Source organism: Linepithema humile, chromosome 2 (genome assembly GCF_040581485.1).
Source record: "Linepithema humile isolate Giens D197 chromosome 2, Lhum_UNIL_v1.0, whole genome shotgun sequence".
Taxonomy (NCBI): Eukaryota; Metazoa; Arthropoda; class Insecta; order Hymenoptera; family Formicidae; genus Linepithema; species Linepithema humile.
Window position 1 is genome coordinate 29,321,024 of NC_090129.1, and position 26,151 is coordinate 29,347,174.

General features: G+C 37.2%; 6 protein-coding genes across 10 annotated transcripts in view; 3 read left to right on the forward strand and 3 right to left on the reverse strand.

The window, feature by feature from the left end:
- Nucleotides 1-3: 3 nt before the first annotated feature.
- LOC105675964 (MYCBP-associated protein-like) lies at nt 4-2,190 on the reverse strand. Its single transcript, XM_012373480.2, has one exon. The coding sequence runs from the start codon at nt 1,688-1,690 to the stop codon at nt 44-46; it is 1,647 nt and encodes a 548-aa protein (XP_012228903.2). The 5' UTR covers nt 1,691-2,190; the 3' UTR covers nt 4-43.
- Nucleotides 2,191-5,244: 3,054 nt separating this feature from the next.
- Nucleotides 5,245-6,895, forward strand: LOC136997815 (carbonic anhydrase 7-like). 2 transcript variants are annotated; one of them, XM_067349182.1, is made up of 6 exons: nt 5,253-5,509; nt 5,593-5,778; nt 5,842-5,983; nt 6,049-6,154; nt 6,347-6,571; nt 6,680-6,895. In XM_067349182.1, the coding sequence occupies exons 1-6, from the start codon at nt 5,494-5,496 to the stop codon at nt 6,872-6,874; spliced, it is 870 nt and encodes a 289-aa protein (XP_067205283.1). In that variant the 5' UTR covers nt 5,253-5,493; the 3' UTR covers nt 6,875-6,895. The 2 variants fall into 2 exon arrangements, with proteins under 2 accessions (XP_067205284.1, XP_067205283.1); XM_067349183.1 differs by lacking the exon at nt 6,680-6,895 and having other exon boundaries at nt 5,245-5,509; nt 6,276-6,486.
- Nucleotides 6,896-7,089: 194 nt separating this feature from the next.
- Nucleotides 7,090-9,140, reverse strand: LOC105675976 (uncharacterized). Its single transcript, XM_067349189.1, has 6 exons — nt 8,814-9,140; nt 8,530-8,730; nt 8,177-8,346; nt 7,809-8,092; nt 7,423-7,664; nt 7,090-7,264 (listed from the first exon to the last, which is right to left on the reverse strand). The coding sequence occupies exons 1-6, from the start codon at nt 9,098-9,100 to the stop codon at nt 7,090-7,092; spliced, it is 1,359 nt and encodes a 452-aa protein (XP_067205290.1). The 5' UTR covers nt 9,101-9,140.
- Nucleotides 9,141-12,637: 3,497 nt separating this feature from the next.
- On the forward strand, nt 12,638-17,750 carry LOC105675977 (uncharacterized). Its single transcript, XM_067349185.1, has 3 exons — nt 12,638-13,612; nt 13,932-14,090; nt 16,947-17,750. Exons 1-3 carry the CDS (start codon nt 13,204-13,206, stop codon nt 17,054-17,056), a joined length of 678 nt encoding a protein of 225 aa, XP_067205286.1. The 5' UTR covers nt 12,638-13,203; the 3' UTR covers nt 17,057-17,750.
- A 173-nt stretch (nt 17,751-17,923) lies between these two features.
- Nucleotides 17,924-21,871, reverse strand: LOC136997814 (pre-mRNA-splicing factor CWC22 homolog). Of its 2 annotated transcripts, none has more exons than XM_067349175.1 (3): nt 21,131-21,871; nt 20,663-20,854; nt 17,924-20,287 (listed from the first exon to the last, which is right to left on the reverse strand). In XM_067349175.1, exons 2-3 carry the CDS (start codon nt 20,847-20,849, stop codon nt 19,218-19,220), a joined length of 1,257 nt encoding a protein of 418 aa, XP_067205276.1. In that variant the 5' UTR covers nt 20,850-20,854; nt 21,131-21,871; the 3' UTR covers nt 17,924-19,217. The 2 variants fall into 2 exon arrangements, with proteins under 2 accessions (XP_067205276.1, XP_067205275.1); XM_067349174.1 differs by having other exon boundaries at nt 20,660-20,854.
- Nucleotides 21,872-22,028: 157 nt separating this feature from the next.
- The window catches only part of kuz (zinc-dependent metalloprotease kuz), a 114,705-nt gene continuing 110,582 nt past the window's right edge, over nt 22,029-26,151 (forward strand). For 2 of the 3 annotated variants that reach the window (XM_012373491.2, XM_012373492.2), the window contains exon 1: nt 22,030-23,073. In XM_012373491.2, the coding sequence (XP_012228914.1) occupies nt 23,004-23,073 (70 nt within the window). In that variant the 5' untranslated portion in view covers nt 22,030-23,003. Of the gene's footprint in view, nt 23,074-26,151 lie in introns of all 3 variants that reach the window. The other variant, XM_012373490.2, reaches the window with a different exon arrangement.

A 26,151-nucleotide genomic window follows, 5' to 3' on the forward strand; every position in this document is an offset into this window, starting at 1 on the left:
TATTTTATTATTTTATTTTATTAGAGATATATAATCACATGTGTTATATCTCCTGTTTATTCAACTTATTAAATCTATTAAGAGAATCAATACTGGCGCAAGCTCGTTCTATCGCTTCTTCTAAAGCTTTATATATACGAGTAAATAATATTTCTCGATAAGGCTGTTTTAAGTTGGAATTTTCTTTTTCTTTTTTCACCCGTATAATTGGTAAGGATCGATCGATTAACTTTTCGTTTTGTGCTTCCTGCAAGTTATTATTGGATCTTTGCAATAAGGGTGTTGATTTTTGTCGAGCGACATCCATCGATATTACAGGCTCTATCAAACTGCTTTTCTTCGCCAATTCACTCTCATCTTCAAAAATATTCGCGAAAGCACATAACGCATTATACGCAGCGTCATACTTATTTTGAGAGATAAAGAGATCGTTTTGCAAAAGTTGCATCTTGTCAGCCAGCTCTAAAGATTCGCTGTGCTCTACATTAGTTATAATTTCCTTGATAATCGAATATATCGCCGAGTCACGAATGCAACGATCCAGATATTCGTCGATCTTTCGATAATTGATTAATTCTGCGCTTTGCGTATCATTTGAACAGCCCCAAAAGCGAAATTCAAACGCCGACAAACTCAATCTCGGTTCAGTGACGAATCGCCAGGATTCAGTAAAGATTCCGCGACTGCTATGTCGAAACCACACTTTGATCCTTACAATTTGTCCGGGAAGTATAAGTCCGTTTGTTTTATTGAAGAAGAATGGGCTGCCGTGTATCTCGAAGGACATGTTGTTTGACTGAAAGGACGAGTTTCGCCAATAATAGACAATAACGCGGTTTCCTTTATTCTCCAAGACAATCTCTTTCTCGACTCGTTTACCTATTTCACTCGAAAAAATTAGTGACCACGTGATGGAATCGATGTCTTTTGATTTTGTGTTGAATAGAGATTTTTGCCAGACAAATTCGCGATCTTGGATCTTCAAGACTATCATCTGATCGGCATCCTTGAACAACTCTTCTTCAGGCTCTGAGATAGTTATGGGAGGAATTCGTAACAATGGCTTCTTCTTTTGAAAAGAAGCGCGTCCTTGAACGATTAAAGTTGCCATTTCTGGTTTTTTGGGCAACAGTAATGCAATTTCTTCAGCCAATTCGAGTTTACGCGTCTTCAGATATTCGCTACGTTCCCAGGATTCTTTTTTGGCTTTAACCGCAATAAGATCCCGCTCCTTTGCTATTAAGTCCGGTAATCCAACCTGCATTAAATCCGGAGGAAGATTCAGATCCTTTCTTGTGGCAGTGAGCGATATTTGCGGCAGACAAGCGTTGCCGCGATCTGGCAGGAATTCGGGTGTTCTCCAAAATTCCGGTCCACCGCGATATTTATCGCCGATTACGGGTACCGGTATGGCCGCGTGTTCCATCAAATTTTTCATCTCAACGAAGGCACGAAATCTTTCCGAGGAACTCTGTAGCTGATCAGCGTGCGACCGACCGGTAGCAAATTCAATGCGGCGTGTCTGCTTCTTTCGATCGCCGAGCCATTTTTTCCAATTTACAAGACGATGATCTTCCGAAAAGACTGTATCCTTGGAGAGAGGATGATCCCTAGTTGTTACAAGTTGCTTGCTAGTCCTTTTCCAAGTTCGAGGTTTGTCTGATTTACCAATTTTCCGCGCATAATCCATTTCCAAAATATTTTTTTAACTTGCAATTTCAAACGCTAAATATCTTATCTCTTTAAATGAGAATTGAAACAAATTATTATTCAAAGTATTATTCACAATTGCATTTTCCATATTAATTTTTCTTTGCTTTCTATAAAAATATATTTTGACAGTTCATATTTAAATGGTTGTCAAGGCAATATTGATCATGTGCAAAAAATATATTTTGACAGTTTATATTTAAATGGTTGTCAAGGCAATTATGATTAGCAATTTATAAATGTTTCTATGACAATTGTTTACATTTCCTCAAGCTGTCAAGTTGTATTCAAATAAAAAAAGAGTTTAAAAATATGTAAAAAATTAGGGCGTTTATTATAAATTTTTTTGCAAAATTATTTAGATATTTTTTACTTGTATATTTTTTCTTAATTTAAACAATTAGTTTATCTTGTATAAAATTCAATTTTTTATAACTTTCTTGAAAGCAACTGTTTGTTGAATGTGGAAATTCTAGGATGGAACTCTATCGAACTCACGCTGTCTTGCGTAACTTTTGCGGATATACTCGTAAAAATCTCATACAGATACACACGCGTTTTGAATAACTTTCTAGAGAAAGAATATCTAGAGAAACTAGATGCGCGAGTCGGATTTGCTGGCAAATGACTATTTCTTTCTTGTCAGATATCCGTATATCCACGATACATATCATACATACGTAAGCGCGCGATAAAAACTTATTAAGATTTTTCCTCGTCAAAACAGGCTGCTTATGTGCAAACGTAAGAAATTTTTGTCTGTTGCAAAATTTTAATAATATTATTTTAACGTCACATATTATCATACTTAATTAGATAAATTATGCATATATTTAGAGAAGAATAATGTAGATTTAGAACGCTGAATAATATATATGAATAAAAATTGAGCTTTTCGAAGCCGACAAATCGTAAAATCGGAAATATGAAGTCTATTCTGCATGCCTGAGACGATGTCCGCATCGGAGTCCGCTCTGGGACAACATCAAGAAGCAGAATATAGAACTGTCGCTAGCTGAATTCTCTTAAAAAAGGCATGAAAGATCGATACTAGAAATAAATTAATTTACAGAGAAAGGGTACGAAAGAATTTTGTAGTTAATTCAACCATAATTTTGTAGTTGGATCGACCATAATCCATTGTGGTAGATCCAACCATAATTTTATAGTTGGATTGACCATAATCCATTGTGGTAGATCCAACCATAATTTTATGGTTAATTCAACCATAATCCATTATGGTAGATCCAACCATAATTTTATGGTTAATTCAACCATAATCCATTATGGTACATCCAACCATAATTTTATGGTTAATTCAACCATAATCCATTGTGGTAGATCCAACCATAATTTTATAGTTGGATCGACCATAATCCATTGTGGTAGATCCAACCATAATTTTATGGTTAATTCAACCATAATAGATTATGATAGATCCAACCATAATTTTATGGTTAATTCAACCATAATCCATTATGGTAGATCCAACCATAATGTTATGGTTAATTTTTGGCAGGGTATCGAGAGAACTTTCAATCCTTCCAGGCGGTTTTTCGAAATTCCTAAATTTTTGAAAATGTTTGAAACCGAGTAGCTAGGTCGCTGCGTCTCGTTGAGACAAGCAACTTTGGTCTTATGTACATATAACGGACAACGAATATTTACGGAGTTATTGCTCTTTATATGATATCGTGGCCTATAACTCGGAAACTATACGAGATAGAAGATCGGACCATAAGACCATATTGGCAGGGTATCGAGAGATCTTTCACTCCTTCCAAGCGGTTTTTCGAAATTCTTATGGTTAATTCAACCATAATAGATTATGGTACAGCCAACCATAATTTTATGGTTAATTCCAAAATAATGGATTATGGTAGATCCAACCATAATATTATGGTTAATTCAACCATAATGGATTATGGTAGATCCAACCATAATTTTATAGTTGGATCGACCATAATCCATTGTGGTAGATCCAACCATAATTTTATGGTTAATTTAACCATAATGGATTATGATAGATCCAACCATAATTTTATGGTTAATTCAACCATAATCCATTGTGGTAGATCCAATCATAATTTTATAGTTAGATCGACCATAATCCATTGTGGTAGATCCAACCATAATTTTATAGTTGGATCGACCATAATCCATTGTGGTAGATCCAACCATAATTTTATAGTTGGATCGACCATAATCCATTGTGGTAGATCCAACCATAATTTTATAGTTGGATCGACCATAATCCATTGTGGTAGATCCAACCATAATTTTATAGTTGGATCGACCATAATCCATTGTGGTAAATCCAACCATAATTTTATAGTTGGATCGACCATAATCCATTGTGGTAAATCCAACCATAATTTTATAGTTGGATCGACCATAATCCATTGTGGTAGATCCAACCATAATTTTATAGTTGGATCGACTATAATCCATTGTGGTAGATCCAACCATAATTTTATGGTTAATTCAACCATAATGGATTATGATAGATCCAACCATAATTTTATCGTTAATTCAACCATAATCCATTATGGTAGATCCAACCATAATTTTATGGGTTATTAGGACGAAATGGTTTAGTAATTATTACCAAATATTTGGTAATTAGGACAAAATGATTTAGTAATTCATACCAAATATTTGGTAATTAGGACAAAATGATTTAGTAATTATTACCAAATATTTAGTAATTAGGACGAAATTATTTAGTTACCATTACCAAATATTTGGTAATTAGGACGAAATTATTTAATTCCCATTACCAAATATTTGGTAATTAGGACGAAATGATTTAGTTCCCATTGCCAAATATTTGGTAATTAGTACGAAATAATTTAGTTCCCATTACCAAATATTTGGTAATTAGGACAAAATGATTTAGTTCCCATTACCAAACATTTGATAATTAGGACGAAATAATTTAGTTCCCATTACCAAATATTTGGTAATTAGGACGAAATGATTTAGTTCCCATTATAAATTTCGTCCTAATTACCAAATATATGGTAATAGGAACTAAATCACTTCGTCCTAATTACCAAATATTTGGTAATAATTACCAAATCACATCGTCCTAATTACCAAATATTTGGTAATAATTACCAAATCACATCGTCCTAATTACCAAATATTTGGTAATAATTACCAAATCACATCGTCCTAATTACCAAATATTTGGTAATAATTACCAAATCACATCGTCCTAATTACCAAATATTTGGTAATAATTACCAAATCACATCGTCCTAATTACCAAATATTTGGTAATAATTACCAAATTACATCGTCCTAATTACCAAATATTTGGTAATAATTACCAAATCACATCGTCCTAATTACCAAATATTTTGTAATAATTACCAAATCACATCGTCCTAATTACCAAATATTTGGTAATAATTACCAAATCACATCGTCCCCATTACCAAAACGCTTCTCCAGTGCAGTATCCAGCAAAATGGCGGCCACTGGATACTGCACTGAGTGAGACGAAATGGGAACGCAGCCATAGTTTGATAGTTTGATAGCGAAGGTTATTTTGACGGTTATTTAAAGTAAAAAAAAATTATCTAAATATTTAGATTTCCTAATTATTAAATCATTATAATAAGTGCGCGCGCGCAGCGCGCGCCTGTATTGTTCTAGTAAGTGTAAAAATCATCTTATCGATAATGTTTGATATCGATAAGTTGTGCGAATTGAAGCAAAGTTGACGTAACGCGTGCTCAAAGTAATTAAAAAAATTTATAATTATATCGTATCGGTATGAATTCTTTGTCAGGTGCGATATGCATAAATTAAAGTAGCTTTGTTTATATAATCGGAATATTTTACATTATACATAATTAATTATATCTTAATTAGATATGCATGAAAATAGTGAAGAAATGGTTAAATTAATACAACAGTTGGCTCACACTAATGGCAAACTAAAATCGCCGATCAATTTAAATATTAGCGAAATGAAAGTCGTGAAATTAAATCCTTTACAATGGTTTAATTATAACGTTATGCCGAAGAAATTGAAACTAACCAATACTGGACACACTGGTAAAAAATGAGATTTGTTTACACAACCAATTTAAAAAAAAATAATTGTATCTATTTTCATAGTGATTCTGAGCACAAAATCGCATGCAGAACGGCCGTATTTGTGCGGTGGCCCTTTCGCTGGCAATTATGTCTTTTCGCAGATACATTTTCATTGGGGTAAAACTGATATGAGTGGTAGCGAACACTACGTCGACGGTGGAAGGTTTTATTTTTATTTTCTGTTCGTAGATCACATCCTTTTTTTAGTTTAAACGTACTTATTTGTAGCATGCCTATGGAATTACACGCGGTACATTATAAAAGCAATTATGAAACTCAAGAAGCAGCTTTTCGCGAAAATGGTGGTGTCGTAATTTTAGTATATTTATTTCAGGTATCAGAAATTGATCTTTATTTAAAAAAAATTAATTCTTTTATATAATATTTCTATCGTCACACTTTCCTCTTTATTGTTTTTTTTGTTTTTTAATATTTTCTAAAATATGTGATTTTAGACATGAAATAGGAGTATATGCTTATAGTTCAGGAAGTAATGTGTATATATTGAGAATAATATTGTACACAGCTCCAAGCAGCCCCTAACCCACTTTTCGACGATATTATAAGAGCATTATGTTTTGTCCAAGCGGCTCACTCTTCCGTCCGTTTAGTGCCTTTTCCTCTAACAAACATTATACGATGCTTTCAACGTGATTACTTCGTTTACTGGGGTTCCGTGATAATGACAAGTATCAGAAATTGTGTACTTTGGTTAATAAGTAGAGAACCATTAGGAATATCCATCGAGCAAGTAAGTAGAAAGGACAAAATGATTGATAAACGGTCTAAACAATAATTAAATAAAATACGATTGTGCTATGTAATTAGTTTATCTCGCAAACTCGATTTTACTTTCAAGGCTGCGGAGTTCCGCACACTGTACGATGAACACAAAGTGCCAATTTTGACAAATTGTCATCCATTGCAAGATAAGGGTGATAGAAACGTTTTTCACGTATGTCCTAGTGGATCTAGATATGCGACACTTCTGCGCATTCCGCATAATTTCAGTGATCCTTGTATTCAGAATGATGATGGCAATGATGAACAATGATGCACTGGTTATATTATATATTGCTTGTCATTGAAACTTATAAATCCAATATTACAATTATTATTTATAATTATAAAATATATATAAAGTAAAGATAACAATATTACAATTATCATTTATAATTATAAAATATATATAAATTGTGTGCAAGAAGCGTCTAGAAACTGTTTCTTCTTAAATTATTAATATTTTAATTTCTTTTAAAGCTGTTACATTTATTTCTTTCTCCTACGACGTCTTTTTTCCCTTTCCTCCTCGAGATTGCACCCGGGATAAAAAGTGGTACAGTCGACACCGCCCAAGCCTAGAACGGATGCTCTCACAGAATCCAGCATTGCCGACCACGGAGTCCTGTGTAGAATTCTACCTGACAACCAACTCATGCCCAAGCTGAAAAGAAGGCTCTCGATGTTACCGTTACTCGATGTTGTCCAAGATATAATCCTAAATCGCTGACCGTTGATGTTGCGTCGTTTAATTCACAAGATGATATGTTTGCATTTTGATTTTGTAAAAATCGTTAATAATTACTATTACATATCTGTTACCTCCAAACGGGAACCCAAATTCTACGACCATCCATGGTTTCCTTCGAGTATCGATTATTCTCGCACAGTACTAAGCGCAGACAATTACCGGAGTCCTCTTTGGCGACCATAGCCGCTTCGATGGACCGCAAAACGCGATAGGACAAATCATTCAAGTCCTCATTACTAGCGGAAGACAAGGAAAGAGGAATTGCATGTCTCTTGGAACGTCTTGTCATCATCATCATCATTCCGTTATTATTCTAAAATGTGAGAAATATTCTTAAGTCGTGCCGTTGAGATATCTCGTTAAACTTATATGCAGCTGCTCTGTATTAATTATCTTTACTTTGAAAAATAATTGATATTTTTTCTGATCAAATGGTCAAATAAAATAATTTTAATACTGAGGCATTCATCAGCAACTGGATGACAAACAGTCCGAATGCTAAGAAGGCAAGCGCGGTGAGCGCGATTTCGAAAAAGTCCCTGATCGAGAGCTCATGTCCCTTTCCTTTGGAATACGAAGCCTTATATTCTTCCTCCTGATGCGGCGGGTAATAGTATTCCTCGTGGATTGACGGGAAGAAATCGCTATGGTGTGCAAAATTGTCACTATGCTGGTGACCAAACGAGGGTCCGAAAGCGTGATGGAAAGCCTGATGTCCCGACGACGATGACAACATATCATCTATTTGCAGAATATGTAAATATTAAGCTTTAGAAAATTTTTCGCGTATATCGAAAAACTTGCAATAGCTTCTGAATTCTTCACCTCCGTGAGATGGTTCGTAAAAGCCTACTTTTCCGGATGGCAGAGGAGCTTGCATCGCGTAACCCGTCACTTCGCCGTCGAACTCCTCAATGTCGTCTTGAACATCTTGTTTCTTTTTTATCTTCTTATGAGGCGCGTAGTGTCGATACACGTCGTCTAACGTGGTCGTTCTGTCATAGATATATGATAGAAAAATTGAATCACATTTTTCGTTCTATTTTATTCTATTTTATAAAATTTAATTTCTATGGAATATCATAAAAAAATTAAGATAAACAAACATAGTTTTCTTCATTCCTGCATTAATATTACTTCAAAGTACTTTCAATTTGACTTGAAATTTAGAGATTCACCGTTGCAGCCAATTTTTATATTTAGAGCTTCCTTCGTCCGCCAGAAGTTTATCATGAATCGTAACATTGTCAGCGCCTAGAAAATCATGCTTGTCGGTTGTTGGTAGAGATTCAGGACGTCGTTTCACTCTAGGAGTGCTCACTTCCTTGAAAATTTCTTCCGCCATATAGCCATGACAAAGATATTCATTCATCCTTTTTCTAATAGTACATGTTGATTAATATAATATCAACGTTTGTAGCACTTTTTTCAGCTTGCTGATTTTGTGATCAAATATATTTACCTATGGTAATCCATTTCGTTCAACGCTCTATCGAAAGATCCATCGATGGTTTCATTTTCCATTAACTTGAAAACACTGTCACTTTGATTTTGCTCGTTAAATAGAAACGATCCAGGTAAGAGATCCACAGAAAGTATGTCATCTTGATCGATACAAAACTCATTACCGTCGTCAAAACATTCCTGCGTCGATACCGTACGAATTACAGAAAAAATCGCGAAGTGTATTATTGCGTAAATCCGTGGTGAGCACTTTTCACCGTGTTTCGACGAAATTTTTAGTGCCATTCTCGCTGTGCTACGAGAATTGTCACCGCAGCGAAGACGACTGTGACTGACAAGAAGACGACACGCTCGTGTAACAATCTTCTTGTCTACTAGGAATAATTGCTTTAACCGTAACGTTGCTTAAGCTGCGTTACTACAGTTTTATTTACAGTTGTAGGCACATCAAGAAAGACATCAAGCATGTATCTGATGATTAATAATTTCCAAAACTCGATAGTTGACAAATAGCATTAGATAATAGATAAAATTAAAAATTATGAATTATATATCATAGATTGTCGCGTAAATATAAATTGAAACTTATTTAAAATCTTAGATATATCAAGAAAATATTTATTAAATTACAGGATCAAAAAATGTGTTGTAAAATGTAAATAAGATGCTATCCCTGATATCAAAATCGAAAGAGGAAACACCCGCATACCTGTAAAAGCGGGTAGAACATCTGTTTAGATTCATGACTAATCCCCCTGATTGATGACAGCACCCACCGATTTACGCGTAATCCGACACTCATGATTAAATACGTTTATTAAAAACCACTTACGACGCTCTTATGAATGTTTCAGAAACGGAGGGTCTGCCGGGGCGTCCGCCCCGGGTCGAGGTGGTAAGACAGGGTAATGGGACCTTTGTTCCCCTGGGAACGCGCTCACCTGTCTAATATCTCGCGAGAGTGGCTATATCTGTACACACACCAAAAGCGGCCAGTTATACGCCGAGCTTACTGAAAATTAATCGCGCAGTTTCGAAAGAATCCTCGCGTCTCTCGCGTCTCGTCCTTCCGACTGAAATAAACGTTTCTCACGCGATTATTAATAGCGTCGTATTCGCAAAATTGCTCGCACACCTCAGACAAATGTAAAAAATTATATTTAGAGATTATTAATTTTCTTCTTTTCTACTGAAATATTATAATAAGCTATTTTGAAAAATTATAATTAATATACAAAGAGAAATAAAAAGTAAGATAATAGATAAATAAGTAATAAATAAATAAGGATATTAAGATGTTTTTCTTTCAATTTTTCGCGCTTTAAATTTAATATTTTTAACGTAGAAAAAAAAATTATAAACATAAAATATTATTTTTAGAAACGTAGACGAAATCGTTTTAACTGTAGTCGTTTTAATCGCGCATTTCACCTTTTGCGTGAACACGACCTGTGCCGCGGTTTTGTGCACGCGTGAGTCCACCCTCCTTTTCTCAGGTGCTTGATTGATCGTTTCAATTACGTGGCGCAGCGTGCATCAAACGTGAGAGTAAACTTCGCAGCGAGCAAATGGATCGTTTATTCCAAACATTTGCGAGCGGATGCGTTGTGGATCGTGTATAAAGCAAATGAATCGCAAATAGTCGCGTATTATACAAGCGCATCCTTCGAATGAATCGGAAGCGATCTTAATTCAAATGAAAGCAATTCTCATTTCGTGCGGTTTTACCTCTCGTAAATTTTAATTTGCAATTTAAAAGATTTTCAGGAAGGCACTATTATAAAAGATTTAGAAGGAATGTTTAAGCCTTTACGCTAGCTTCCAGGAAGTAATGTCCTCAGTCGTAAATTAACGTGTGCGTTGACCATGTCGTTACTTCCTCTCTTCGCACCTAACAACGCGTCTTAAGCGCATTTCACTTCATGTATTTAAGGTTCAATATTTGTCGCGGTCGCAAGTACGTGTAAAATGTTCAACCCTGCGATATAATCGGCATGCGAAAAAGCGTGTGTAACACGAGATAAGCGAACTTAAATTCGCGTCTGAATATAAAAGTAACCAGCTCACAAAACGCAACAAGCTAAAACGCTTCATCAATTTGATAACATCCAAGTGTTTAGAAATATTTGTAATTAATGGTTTTATACATTATTTTATTTTTGATATACTAGAATTTTGCGTAATGTGTATCATTCTTTATCTTCAATTTTGAAGTTTTACATTCTTTCGTATATAAATAGAAAGCAATGCTCTAAAAAATATTAACTTTTAATGCTATTTTAATGTAACTTTAGTAGATTTATGTATTAAGATTCGAAGATTTCTCTCTCTAACATAATAGTTATGTTATCCAAATTTAAGCAAAATATTGAAAGGTTGATAATGGACTACGTTTTCAGAATACGACACCACATGCTGAAGTATCTAATGTATACGAAAAGAATGATATACGTTCTTCCACAAAGACGAAATAACTCAGATGGATCGGGGAAAGGATCGATGACGGGGAGCCGCGCGGTAGAAAGGGCTCACAATCGCCATTGGTCCTTTTAGCCGCGGAAGCTTGGAGCCGAGTGGATTTACGGCGCTCGAGGATGAACATTGAGATTGGCACGGGTAGCCCGGAGACTAATGGACGCGCCATTCGCGAAAATGGCCGCCATACCGCGCCCGTAAACAGAAATAGCACGATATGGTTCGATAAGGGCTATCATCAGCGTTGAAAATTGAGAGTCTCAAATTGTGTGAATAAATACAACACGGAAGCTTTTATTTTTATTTCATTATACTTCCAAAATATCTGGCATCTTCTGGTCACTCCAAAAAAATTTATCTTTTCATACAAATTTAATTATAAATTTACAGTATTAAGTTATAAATTCAGATTTTCGTACAAACGTAATTTACACGTTATAGCTAAGTAACTTACTATTTGTATATTGTTACTTATGGATTGCAAAAGATGTTAACAAGATCTAATCGTCCGGGTACAATAAAAAAGCGTGTATCTCTGGAGTGCAGTGAGCACCACTGCCCGTAAGTTCGCTAAACGCGTGAAGAAGTGTTTTGCGGTACTTTTTCATGATGTTCTTCGCGTGGCAGAAGCGTTTATCCATTGCTAAAGCGTAAACGGGAAAGAGAGGAACGACGACCATCGTTTTACTGGCATAAAGTTCCGAGATAGAGGGGTCAAAGAAGGCGGCCGCTGCGCGAGCATCGCGAGCATCTCTGCGCGTTTGGGACCAATCGGAGATCCACCTTTTGATCCCAGATGAATCCTTTTTCGCCGTGGCGAAGCTCACGAGTGCGCAAGCCGAATCGTCGAGCTCAAGCACTTTTTTGGAAAGAACCATAAAACGCGTGAATGCCTCGATAAAATGGGAATATAGGAAATAGACCCGTCGTATGAATTTGTAAGATTCGGTTAGGGTGATAATATTGACGGAAAATGCAATATCTTGAAAATAACAATGTAATACGCGAGATAGATTACATCCAAGAAATGACGTTTTATATATAGCATATTGTATAAACATATTTTTAAAACAATAAAATTTTAATAAAATTTAGAGATATCAAATATTATATGTAAGTACAGTTTCAACTGTAATCATCGCAATTACAAATAATTTTTAAATATATTTTATATGCCACTATTTGTTTAGATATGTTAGGTCGAGATAATATTGTACCAAGTTGAGTTGCTGAATATTGTGAATGGTGTATTCAGTTCACAGATAAAGAGATCGATAAAATATTACGAACGATTCGATAAAATTTGAAAGCTATAACAATTCTAAAATAGGAAATCAACTATAAAGTGCCGCGATCCCGCGATCCCTACTCCGATCAGAGATGCTGGGTGAGTGGGGGATTTCGAGGTGTGAGATGTTCTTCCAGTCTCGCGGGATGACCTTCCCGTGGGAAGCTGGTGGGGATGCTGGGAGGTCCTTCTCTGGACCACAGACACGTGCCACTTGTCATACTTTCGGAAGTACTTGCTTTCGGACAGTTCGGAGGGAGATTAGTACGAGATCAGGTGTGATCGATCAAAAGGATAACGCGTGCTAAACCATTTACAATTGATTCATAAAAAATTATTTTTTTTGCTATACAACATGTTTTACCAATCACAAACTATAAAAATGTTTCTGTTACTCTCATTATACAACGAGAAATAAAAACGGATATGGTATGCATATAACAATCGAGCCATAAATCTCTCTAAATGAACAATTTATTCAAATAGCTGTGAAATATAAATAAGAAACGTGAAAAGAAACATGACTGGATATCAAATGTGCAGTGTGTTGAAATAAAAAAAAACTACCGGAACATTTATGTTATTATTTAAGTGAAATCAAGATCATTGATTGCAGCCAAGATCGATGATTTTTCAGAAGATGGAATTCTACCAGAACCGCGAGAAAATGAACGATGCCGTTTATGATCTTCGTCGGACAAAATCGCTCCCGAGCGAGAGCGAAGTTTTTTTAAACAACACCGAGCGGGATAATAGATCACCAATTATAAATCGGGAATCTGCCGAATATGCATCTGATTCCAGCTGCGAGGGTTACAGAGAGTTTCAAAAGCAACAAATCGAAAGGAGAAATTCGTCTCCGATCGCCGTGTCTAGTGCTTTCACTATTGACAGCATCCTTGGAAGAAATGAGAAAAGAGATCAAACTTCGAGAATGAATAGTTCTGGTGATAAAGAAGAGGATCAAGATGAGACGGACGAGAGAATTGAGGGACATTTTGTCAGACCGACAGCAATACCAGCTGCACGTCCCGGTAAGTAAAAATATCGTGAAGACGTATATTTCGTTTAGAAAATTTGTTGAATATACACAAATTTAAAAATGTAGAATCATCAATATGAAATCAATATCATCAATGTATTACGATAAGAAAATATTACATTATACATTAGATATTAGTTTTTAAAGTTTTATCTAAAGTTAGAAGAAAATTACAAAATCTAACATAGGCTTCTAAGTTTAAAGATTATTTTGCCATGTTCCTATATGTATTTATGAAAAATGTCGCAAGAATTTTAAATGTTTTATTCTTAAAATGTTCTAAAGAAAAAATTTAAGATACGATTTAATAGATATAGAAGGAGGCTTGTATACTCATACGGGACTGTCGTACCCTGAAGGCGCGCTACCTGATACTTCGACGTATTCTGCAACATCACTCGCATCAGCTTCATTATTATACAGCAGCTGGTTTGCTCAAACAAAGCCTGGACAATTATTTGGCTTGCAAGGTAAGTTTATATTTTGGAATTATTTAATTTATTACCGAGAAAAAGTTGTATCAGGTTTATTTTTTACGTTTTTAATTTAAAGAATTGTTGAATTAAATATTATGAAATTTTATATTTAGAATAATTGAATTTTTTTATTATCAAAAAATAATATCTTATTAAATCTGTCATTACTCTATCTTAATTTTTGAGGGCTTAAAAACATAATACTCTCCACGCACACAACACTGTCAACTCTACCAAAATATTCAGCAAATACTTTTGCCGTGAGAAAAATCGTTAAGATGTTAGAAATATCTTTCTTTGTATGAAGGCACGAATGCTCTCGGAGAATCGCGACGACAAAAGACTCTAATTATTATCCACTCGTAGTAACTTATCGCTGTAATTCTATTTTCGCGAACAATGCCAAGAGAGGTGTAAGATGGGCACGCTCTTTCTCGGCTTCACAACGAATATTGGATATTATACGAGGCGCTTGTAGTAACAGCGTTTCGACACGCGAGGCACACATCAGTGGCCCAGTTGTTGCATCCCCCTGTTTTTGGCATGTTACTGGTGAGATATTAAATACTTAGCCAGTTAAAAATCCAATATTGATCAAATCGCGTAATATTTCACTTTTCTTGACTCTCAACGCCACGAAAAGTTTTTGTACTTTGTTATCTTAAAAATTCCTTATTTTTTTTTGGATATCTAAATTTTTTTCTATAATGTTTTAAGCTATCTAGATTTATTATCATCAGAATTATATAATACAAACATCAGATTTGCAGTGTAAAATTATCAAATTTGCAATAAATTACTGTGTTACGTAATTACGCGTAGATACTTTGTTAAAATCTCAAATATTTTGCGACTTCAAGATAAGATTGAAATCCGCCATCGTTGTTCTCCCTTTCTGGCTACTATCCGCCATGCTGTTAGGAGCCCATTTATCAACACCGTTGGTCTAACTATCTTCCGCGAAGGTGTTAAATGTCTCTGTACACTCGTAAATCTTGGTCCCGCCGGTTCGTCACCGTACGCAATCTTTTTTCCGGTCACCAAAATAGTCTCTCAACTTCTAAGAAATGCAATTATCTCATCTGCGATTCATGTGTATCAATTTTATAATTAAATTTGTATTCCATATTGATTTAACTGACATAACAAACCTACTTTTGTGAGTTTGCGTATTGAATCTTATAGAATCTATCGTATTTAACGATCTCGTCACATGCCTTTTCTACTACTAGAAAAATGTTAACTAAACAGATATTTTACACTGTTGTATAGTTAAAGAAACACTTGAACATTATTTGCAGAGTATACATTACACTAAGTTTCTTATTGAGCATAAGGTTTTATGTATATTGAAATATTTTAAATCTTTCATACTACAAGGATTTTGAATTTGCGCAATAACTAACATAACATTAAAAATTAAATGTGTCAAGATATTTTAAACGTATAAATTGTCTAGAATATATTGTAAGATAAAATTAAAATCTTTTTTTATATTAAACCTAAAGATCGAAACATAATTTACGATTTAAGAATATCGAGATGTTTTATATCTCTAAAATATGGTACTGGAAATCTGACTTTTTTATACATTAAATATGTAAATTATTCGAGATAAATCTACAATTTTTTCAAGTCGCAAAGGTGCAAGGTGTCATGTTCTACCTGGTGAAACTATGCCGTTCTCCGTAGTCATAGATGGAAGGGTCCGGTAAAAATGTAAAGGTCTTGTACAAATACGCGACATCTATTTGTTGACTCGTCGTGTAAGGGCTGCCCGGCTAACTGGTGATTAAACACGAGGAAAGAGCAAAAAAATTTCTATTTCTATATGAAGGCATCGCAATCTCATGAACTCTCCGTCAGGCGAGACTGCGCTATTTTCAGAATTTCACGAACAAATAACGTTTTATAGAAGAAAAGAAAATTGCTGTTAATATTATTAACATTTTATGAAAGATTTCAACATATGGATAATACATTTTGGTTCCGAAACATATTATGTTTAGTATATGCACTTTTATAAAAATGATAAGAATATCATGAGTAGAAAATGCAAAAATCTCTAAAAAAATTATTTGGTGTAAAATAAATGATGACAATAATAATTATTACCTAATCTTTTTTTAAAGTTAAATAATATTTTGATATAATTAAAAAATATTAAGCATAAGAAAACTATGGATTTGCTTATTGTTAATTCAGTGCATGATAGTGCGGAAATAGTAACTGTTATTGTTATCTACAAATTTCGCATCGTGTTATGCTATTTGTTTTCAAGCGTGAATCACTCGTGGATACTTGCCAGTGTGGTTAACAATTGCCGTATTGTTTTAGCGCAACTAATTACGTTATAATATCTCATATCTGCTTCTCAAAGAAAATGTATAGTACTTATTTGCACTGCAATGATAATCGCATCCAAACGTTCTCCGTCATAAATTGTTTGCACAGCTCGTTGCCGCTTCGCCTCGACGATATTGACAAGTAGGATGTCACACATTCCGCAAACAGTCCCACACGTTTTAGACACGTTCGGTAATTCTAGACAGAACTCGATGGGCGACGCGCCCCGAAATCGTAAGAAAGTGATAATTGAGTGCGAGCTGGCGAAGTTAGCCGAGCAATTAAGAAGTGCGATTAGAATATTAAATTTTGATTATCGCAGCGATAAATCTTCGAGTGCGAGTGTCAGAAACTGTCAGAGATCTTAAAACCCCTCGCATAATTAACAATGGCTATGATATATCGACAGCAGTTGACATTGCTGGTTGTATGACAATCGATAATTAGTTAGTGCAATGTTAGTCAATACTGTGTGATGCAGGGACTGTTTTTTTTTTTTTTCAGCACCGAAACCGAGCGGCAGGAGGTCGAGAAAACCGGGTATTGATCGAAAACCACGTCAAGCTTACAGTGCAAAACAATTGGAAAGACTCGAGGCAGAATTTAAGGTATAGTTTTTCATTCTGCGTTATAAATCTTCTAACTAATCATTTTTTCTTTTTTTTTTATGACGCCGAATATTCTTGTCTTATAGATCGACAAGTATCTCAGTGTGAGTAAGCGAATGGAGTTGTCCAAATGTCTGAATCTCACCGAAGTGCAGATCAAAACGTGGTTCCAGAATCGCCGCACCAAATGGAAAAAGCAATTGACGTCGAGGCTGAAGATCGCGCAGCGGCAGGGTCTTTTCCCACCGACATATTTTCCGACCACCCAGTACCCTCTTCTGCCGTATTATGCGGCACCTTTGATGTTCGGCGGCCCGCTATCGGACGATGCAAACCCTAGCTTGCCGACTCGACCCGCCGTATCATCCTCAGATACGGTCTGACACAGCACAGACTCAAACTACTTGGTCGATCGTCGGCCGCGCAACCGCGAAGTGCAATAAGATCTTCCGTTGGCCATTGCGCAAATTTTTAGTGTTTTTCTTTTTCCATTTCTGCGTTATCATACGAGTGATTGATATGTAATTATAATCATTGATATGTAATTATAACCGTTGATATAATTATATACTCGCAATCTATAGCGTAGATAAGTGTCGACTTCCGAAGCGACTTTTTTTTAAATACGATACTTTGAGATCGATTCTGTTTACTGTACATAAAATCTGATCATTGTATATTTACGTTATGCCTAGAGTTTCACGCGAAACGTTCTGAATTTACTTTTGGTTTTTGCGTTGCTAGCGAAATAAGAATGTATTCAAATAACAATATAAGATGCGATGTTTTCAAGACAAAATTATAAATTTTCTTTAAGATTGATTATCTTTTTTGTACATAAAATATGATTCATGTAACATCTACAAGATCCACTATATAAAAAAAATAGATGAGTTCAGAATTTACTCGCATTTCTTTTTAATAACTAATATAGGATTATATTTCATTTATATAGTCGTGTAGATAATCGTTTCAAATTGCGAAACCTATTAGATCGATTGTCTTTGTACATAAAATACGATTATAGATTTATGTAATGTCTCCGAGCGTTGTATGAAAAATAGATGGGCTCTAGGTTTACTCGTGACTCTCCACGTTTCCGGTAACGACGAAATAAGATTATACTCAAGTGGCAGTCCTGTGTAAGTGACGCGGAAGTGACACAAGCGCCCGTATGGAAATGCTATGTAAGAAGTCGTGAAAATAATATGGAAACGATATGGAAATGACGTTGATATGGACGGAGTGATACGATGTGTCACGTTCGTCTTTTTTCCGAACAGTTGTAAAGAAAAGCCGTGCTTCGGCCGAGAAAACCTTATCAACTTTATGAGACGAGGCACGATGTATAATTGAAAGACTTAAGGCGTGTCGGGAAAAAAGTTGTACTATTATTTTTAGTAGCTTAGTAGTTTAAGAGCGAGATAAAAAGGAAACTTCTTATGTCAAACTTCGCGAGAATCACGACGAAGAAAGGTTGTCGAAGGCGGGAGAACGAAGGCGGCAGAAAGGTCGGGGAGGTTTTATGCTCGATGAAATAATTACATATACGTAAGACTTTGTTCCTAACTCTCGTGCATAGTTTAGCGAATCGCGTCCTTTGCTTGCGCGCGCGTAACGAAACAAAGCTTACGCGGCAGAGTATAATTTATCGACGTAGATACGAGCCAAGCCGCAGCATTACGTGTGTTATCGAAGCGATTCGTATGCAACATGCAGTTCAAATATACACTCAAGTTAGGGTCGTGCATCTCTATGTAAAGTTTATGGGGAGGCCGCGGCAATGCGGCGTTTAAAAATGAAAGCGGAATATCCTGAATTATCGAACACACCGGAAGAAACGTAAAAAAGATAGTAACGAAGAGTGAGTCCACGAATAAGTAGCCTTTACGTTTTCAATAAATAATATCGCGCAGTCTCTTTAACGGAGAAATAAATAATACGTCATTTTTTTTAGATTTTCTGCGAAAAGATAAGAGAAGAATTTGATAAAAATAGATTCTCAATAATTAAAGGCGTTTGATGAGAATATAAAGCTTGAATTATATAAATGTAAGATATAAAGTAATAAAACTGCAAGTTAATTGGGTCACGATGCACATAATTATCTTTTTGCGACGAATAACCGAACATTAATTAATCCGGAGGAATTTCGAAATCCGACGTGTCAAGTGTTCTTCTTCTCCCTGCAGCACTTCTCGATCCTTAATTCGCGTTTTTCGCTATTATCGTCGCGCCTGGCGGCCAGCTTATCAGTTTCGCAGGCGGCGTTTCGTCCCGCCGGGCACTTCGTCCTCGTCAACCTCGGGAATACGCTGAACTTCTTGCGTTTCTTCGTTCTCGTTTCTTTGCGCAGCGCCACGCTCGCGTCGGGGCACAGTGTGCTGGTCTCGCGCGTCCTCACCTTGACGGACGACTGTACGGTGCGCACCAGCAGCAACGGGCTGCAGCTCTTATCGAGCATCGGGAACGTCTCCGTGTGCAATTTATGAGCTGAAACTTGGACACACTTGTCCGACTGTTCCGGCTTGGAGGTCGCTGCCGCGATCGCCAGCGTGTTCTCGGCGCACAAGTAACAGCAGTTCTTCGTGAAATCCGTCGGCGGCGGTTTCCTGGGAATATGATCTTCGACGACGATGTCCTCATCGCGCGTTGAGACTTGCGCGTCCGTAAGATGCAATATTTCCTCCTCTTGCTTACGCCTTTCACTCCTTTCTTTCTTCTCTCTCCTTTCCCTTCTTTCCCTCTCTTTTCTTTCCCTCTCCTCTTCCTCTCTCGCCTTTCTCTTCTTTCTGTCTTTCCTCTCCTTCCTAACATCCACGGAGATGTCCTCCTTATCGGCAACTTCTACCGTTTCGTCTTGTTTACGACTTCTCTTGGATTTCTCCGAACCACTTCGGGGGCTTATCGATTCTCGATGCGACGCGGTTGATACACCGGCGACCGCCGCCTCGTCGCGGTTCCCGCACTCCCTACTTCGTTTCTTTATTATATGTTCGAGAAACCGTCTCGTCGGCTTACCCAGAACGCGTTTGGAATATTTTTTCTTTCTACGGCACAATGAGACGCACCATAGACGCAATATAGCGCAGGATTTTGATTGATATCTATGTGGCGAATGGTCGCGCGTGTCAACCCCTTTATGATTTTGCTCCGTTTTTTCGGGATTTTTCGGAACGCTTCCCTCATCCTTTGTCGTATAGTTGACACGCCACTCACGGTTTGCATTGTGCCAATCTAACGGTGCGAATTCATTCTAACAATTAATCTTGATAACGGTTGCAAAATGATAATCCTTATAATACAAAATATTGATTTTAACGCGGAAAAATATTTTAATATAAGCGGAAATGACGCGAGAATTCTCTATGAGTTAATTGAATCATTTAATTAAATTTACCCGCATCCGTTTATTATTTTCATTCAGACGGGCGTATTATTATATCGCTTTGCAATATATGAAACTTGGATATCTATTTCGGCTTTTAGCAGTAAAAAGAGAAACGGTATCTGCAGTACGGAGAATTGAAAACGGAAAGGAAGTAAAAGCGCCAAGGAAATGGAGTTATTTTTCAGGTTGATTCAAAGAGTTGAATATACATTGCTTACTACCAGATCCATATGTTGAGGAACGCGCAGCATTTTGCGATAAATGCGTTTCATATTCCGTTTGTGCATTTTTCCAGCCAGATATTTGTTCCTTAGGACGTCGTGATAGATGGTCGGTGTATTGAGCGATGTGTACGGATCGATTCGCTGTTACAGATTCATCCGAATTCACTGCCGGACGCATTTTCATCCAATCTGATTTTTTAAAATTCCATTTTATTCGTTAATGATTAATAACCTTAATTATTCTTAATTAAATATGTAATTCCGATAATATAGATTACTGCTACGTATTCGTAACAAATAAATTATTTCTTTATATTCTCTGAGAGACAAAGGTAATATAAATAATGATCCAATATGTTAATCTTTTAAAAAACCTAGTAAATAGTCGCAGTTAGAAAGGATTATTATCATAGGTTAACATATCGCATTTTTAGGTAAAAAATGGATGAATGGGATAATACTAACGAATAGCACCCTATAATTTCACTCCACATATTGGGTTTTTACTCATCGCTGATAAAAAATAGGACCGGTGCGGTTTCCACTTTGTTCTATTGAAATACCTCATCCATTAGTGAAATTTGCGTTTTAACCAAAACTGTCAGCGCCTTCATTCATTGCGAAAAACTACCGAGAGATCGAAGATGCTTTTAACGTATATTAAAGAAACATGAGCTGATTTTTTCGTCAATTAAACATTTCATCAAATTTTTATTTAATATAATATTACATTTTGCGTGGCAGTTGAAATATTTCTATTTCCTGCGTTCAAATGTTCTTTCTTTTTAGATTTTACTCTCAAATTTTAATACTAACTATCGTTTATCGTTTAATTTAGATTATAGATTATAAGTATTATTAAACACATTTTTCATTTTATTATTCATTAACTCAACTTTTTGTATTTATGAAAAAAATGTCATATTAAAAATACGCCCAATTAATTTTTTTAATTCAAAAATTATTTGTATTTTGCAATTTGCATTCTCTTGTAAATAACTTGCAGTAATATCCTGCTTTATGTTATATTAAAAATTTTGTTGCTCCTAGATTAACTTTCCATGATCAAATTTTACTATAAACTTAATCTTCATTAAAATTAAATTTCGTATAAATTTTGTAATAATATAAATATGCATCAAGAGACTTCGCGCGAATAAATCGAGCAACGAGACGCTGTTGCGCACACGTGCTGCGTCAATGCCGCGTGATGTCATGTTATACAGTACAATGGCGACTACATCGACCGGTTAGTGTTGCCATCTGACGGCGTCGTTTCTCCAGCGCCCGGAGACAGTGAAGAGTTTCGCGATTCGCATCGTGCACGCATATCGTAGGCAGGGAAGTGCAGAGCCCCGGCGGTGGCAGGACTGTGGCCAGCAGCGACGGTGGCGACTTAGTGTTCGTGCGTCCGCCCGCGAGTGTGTGTGCGTGTTTTGTTGCTGCTGCGCTAAATATCGAGTAGTCGTCGTTGTCGTCACGCTGTGCGTGAAGAAACAAGCAGGCACAGCGGGTGTCGTCAGCTGTTTGTTGGCGAGCGCGGACTATCATCGATAAGAAACGGTGCGCCTGAGGCGGAGGGGAAAGCGAGGCGTGCATAGTGGACAGGCGAAAACAGAGGGAAGGAGTGAGCTAGGCATCGCGATCCGCGGGAAGCTAACTCCGAAACGACGAGGGGCGGACTGGATCGTGGTGTGTGTGCTAGTCGATGGTCGTGCAGCGTCCGCGTGCGAGCGCGATCTCGACGGGAACATGATGGCGTAAACCTCGCCGTGCTCCGGAAGCGACGGACCGAGCGAGATAGAAGAGCGAGAAAACGCGAGAAGAGGAGGAAGAGACCGACGGAGAAGGAAAGGGAGAGAGACGCGCGCCGTTCATATTCGTCTGTGTCGCGGTGGTGGCCGTTGCGGAGCGCAGCCGATCGTCCGCGTCCTCCGTTGTAGCTCGCGTCGTCGTCGTCGTCGCCGTCGTCGTCGCTCATTACCGTTGCTCGCGAGCGAGCGAAACGCAACGCGCCGAGCGACTCGTCGTCCGGAGGTGATCGAGACGTCGTTGCGCGTGCGGTAGTGTGTGCTGTTTGCAGTGCTGTTGGAAAGTCAAGGAGGGAAACAAGTGGAGAAGGTAGTGCGGTTCTATAAACGCGATTCGTCCTCGTCATCGTCGTCCGTCGCGATCAACCCTGTTGCTGGCGACCGCGCCACGCCGCGTCCTGTCGCGTCCTGTCGCGCCGTTTTGTTTGTTTGTGTTTGTTCGCGGATACTCGCGAGGTGGTGCCGACCCGGACGCCAGGTAGCCAGCGACAGCGTGTCCCGACTGCAGCGGGGGATATAGTATTACGATGATCAGTGACACGTGCGGATATGTTCTCTTCCTGCTACTGCTGTTGCTGGTTCCCTACATCGAGAGTGGTGAGTTGTCAACCGCGACGATCAGTCGCTTTATTATTATTTTAGTATATCCGGTATATTTCGGTTGCGTTACGCACCCGTAATCAAGTTTTACGTCCGACGCGACTCTCGCGTGTATACATACAGTGCGTAAATTGCGTGAATACGGCGTGTCTGCATGAGTGCGTGGTGTAACGTTCTATGTGTGGGTCTCTCTCCCGTGAATCATCATCCTTTCACGAAGAGCGCGCGCTTGTCGTGTGTCTCTCCGTGTTCTTTGAAGCGGTCGAGCGAATGCGAGATAGTGACCGCGAATACGCCAAGAGAAACCGTATTGTCCTCGAATATCGTGGTTCAAATTTAATTAGAGCATTTACGATAAATAAATGAGTAAAATATTACTGCTTTTATCACGAATAATGTCGTTATCAACTCCGATTTATATCTGAATAATTAATGTGTTATTGTTTGCATTTTTTTATCTGACGTTTGTTTATGCAAGTCTTTTCTGCTCGTTATGCAGTAAAATATTGTATATGAAATTCAAATTGAATTTGTATAACAAAAATTTGTAAAAACATGAAAAGACATTGTCTAGAATTACGTATATAAATTTACAGGTTAATTAAAAAAATGATCATATTTAATTACTGTAAAGTATTTGTTCTGTTATTCTACATATTTATTATAATAGAATTTATTGATTGTGTAATTTGTTTGCTATATAAAAAATGAACATTTATGAGATAATGTTCAAGCTATCATATTTTAAGATTTTTCTGTGCTATAATTTTTAACATGTTTTAGATAAATATACGATAACCATTTAATTTATAATATTCTCGGAAAATTTTTTAAGATCAATAGAAATTATTTCCAAGTATATCCAATGCCAAAACGCTAAATCGCACAAATCCACAAGTTCCAAAATATGTGTTATAAAAAATCTAATTATATATAAATATTGGATTTGAAACTATTTTTGTTATTATATTAAATTTGTAATGATATTAAGTAAATTTGCCATTATCTTTGTGGAATCACTATATGTAAATATGGTTCTTATCTTGTTTAAATTCTCCAAGATAATAACGTCGGCAAAGATAATAAATCTTTTCCGACATTTCGCACGTGTCATTTATTGATCGCAAGTGTTCTCTTAGATTCTCGATACGATTGTTTATTTTATCACTTTTTATTCCAGCTGTAAGTTATCGATCTTTTCTTTGAATGTTTCGTATACTGTGTTAGGAGGAAATACGATGCATTGCATCATCATTTCCCCGAAATTCCGAGTTGCATAGGAAATACCGTCGAATGTGATCCTAAAGCGAGTCACATACGAAAAACATGAATCACTCTCGTAACCAAATAATTCTCCGCCAACATTTCTCACAAGCCCTTACGATCTAATAGGTTCATGTGCATTACTATGCGTCATCTAATTGTTAGATTTTAATGTTCACGACTGCTGTTGCAATTTTCAATGTTCGTTGTTATCAACTCTCATTGTTTCACCTTGAATTAATGTAGATGTTTGTGTCACTGCGTTGAATAATATTATACTTTAATTAAACGTGATAAACTGTGCTTTATTTTTCAAGCACGTCTGAATGATTTTAGATGCGAGAAACTTAATTTAAAACCACAGAAGAAACGTAACAACAATTTATCTTTTGTTTTGAGTGAAAGCATGCAAGTATCTGTTTTTTTTATTTTCAAATTTTTCTTGTATTGAAAAACAAGCCATGCGATAGAGAGTGTGCGATTCTATGTCAAGTTAGATTTCATATCGTATTTGTTTCGGCCGATTCTATGTCAAGCTGAATTCGACTGGAATTTTGCAATAAATGGACACGGGCCAGTTTGCGCGAAATTGCAAAAATAATTCGAACTGCAAAGGGTTAATGCGCAAACGTGCGCGGAATTGTACGATCGTTGCGAGACGATTGCGCGAAAGTTTTTCTCTCTCTCTCTCTCTCTCACTCTCTCTTTCGCATATCGCGATGTGAATGGCCCTCGACGGAAGTTGCAATCAGCGATCACCGTCGCACTGGACGATAGTTATACGTCGGTGCTCTCGCGCGCGCGCGTCACCATACTATTTACGGTTACAGGGAAGCGTAAAGAAAGCTTCTGCTCGCACGAGGTTCCTGCGCAAGCCGACGAACATGCCGGACGTTCATAGATGTAATTTATTGAGGGGGCCCTTATCCCGTTAACGCGGGTTAACGATATGCGGACGGGATTAGATTTATCGACCGTCATAAAATCGTCGATTAATACGCGATTTCGATTAGCGGTCCGTAAATCTCGTTGCACGGGGAGATATATCGTCGTCGCTTTACGCGTTACATAGTTTCTTCGCGTTTCTAACCGGACGATCATCCGGAAGTGTTCGCACGTATAAGAATCTCGCATGTACGAAGAGCTCTCGTATTTCAAAGGATCTCGCATGTGCTGGGACTTCTTAAGCGTACCGAGGTTCTCTCGTGTTTGCGAGAGGACTTCGCGTGCGCGGAGGATTCAGCGTTTCTAAAGACCTCGCATGTGCAGCGGGCAGCCTTCGTGTGTGTAAGCAGCTTTTATACACAAACGGCTTCGCGACGATAAGAGCGCGCTCGCGAATATGCTTTCCGCTTGTTCGTAGCATGGCTCCAAGGATCCAAATACACGGTATACAGCGTAATATATCGCAGTATGACGCGCGATATTTCTTCCGGAGACAGAAGCGAGACACCTCGGTCGTCGACTTCTTTCTTATCGAATTTAATTATCACCGATTTCCCGCTGCTTTTCGCGTGAGACGCAAGTTTACCGTTTCACAGAGGACTGTCGGGCTCTCCGGTTAATGAAAACCTTGCGGAAAAGAAAAGAAAAAGGCATATAGTGCGATAAATCCTCGAAATGCTCACTTTGAGAGACAAACAGAGAGAGAGGGAGGGGGGGGGGAGAGAAGCTCGGAAAATCGTTCGAACAAAAAGCCGCTTTGGGACATTGCATTGTGCTCGGAATATGAAGATAGAGTTAGGACGGATGGCCGGGTCATTTCATTGTCCCGTGAGCCGCGTATCTCAAGGACAAAAGGTCGGTTTTCTT

Coding starts and splice junctions, on each gene's coding strand:
- LOC105675964 (XM_012373480.2), bottom strand. CDS start 1,690: ATGGATTATGCGCGGAAAATTGGTAAATCAGACAAACCTCGAACTTGG.
- LOC136997815 (XM_067349182.1), top strand. Junction 5,779..5,841: donor AACCAATACTGGACACACTG/GTAAAAAATGAG, acceptor CTATTTTCATAG/TGATTCTGAGCACAAAATCG. Junction 6,155..6,346: donor TTTTAGTATATTTATTTCAG/GTATCAGAAATT, acceptor TATTGTACACAG/CTCCAAGCAGCCCCTAACCC.
- LOC105675976 (XM_067349189.1), bottom strand. CDS start 9,100: ATGGCACTAAAAATTTCGTCGAAACACGGTGAAAAGTGCTCACCACGG. Junction 8,731..8,813: donor AACGAAATGGATTACCATAG/GTAAATATATTT, acceptor ATGTACTATTAG/AAAAAGGATGAATGAATATC. Junction 8,347..8,529: donor TATAAAAATTGGCTGCAACG/GTGAATCTCTAA, acceptor TATCTATGACAG/AACGACCACGTTAGACGACG.
- LOC105675977 (XM_067349185.1), top strand. CDS start 13,204: ATGATTTTTCAGAAGATGGAATTCTACCAGAACCGCGAGAAAATGAAC. Junction 13,613..13,931: donor AATACCAGCTGCACGTCCCG/GTAAGTAAAAAT, acceptor ACGATTTAATAG/ATATAGAAGGAGGCTTGTAT. Junction 14,091..16,946: donor ACAATTATTTGGCTTGCAAG/GTAAGTTTATAT, acceptor TTTTTTTTTCAG/CACCGAAACCGAGCGGCAGG.
- LOC136997814 (XM_067349174.1), bottom strand. CDS start 20,849: ATGAAAATGCGTCCGGCAGTGAATTCGGATGAATCTGTAACAGCGAAT. Junction 20,288..20,659: donor CTCAACATATGGATCTGGTA/GTAAGCAATGTA, acceptor TCGCACCGTTAG/ATTGGCACAATGCAAACCGT.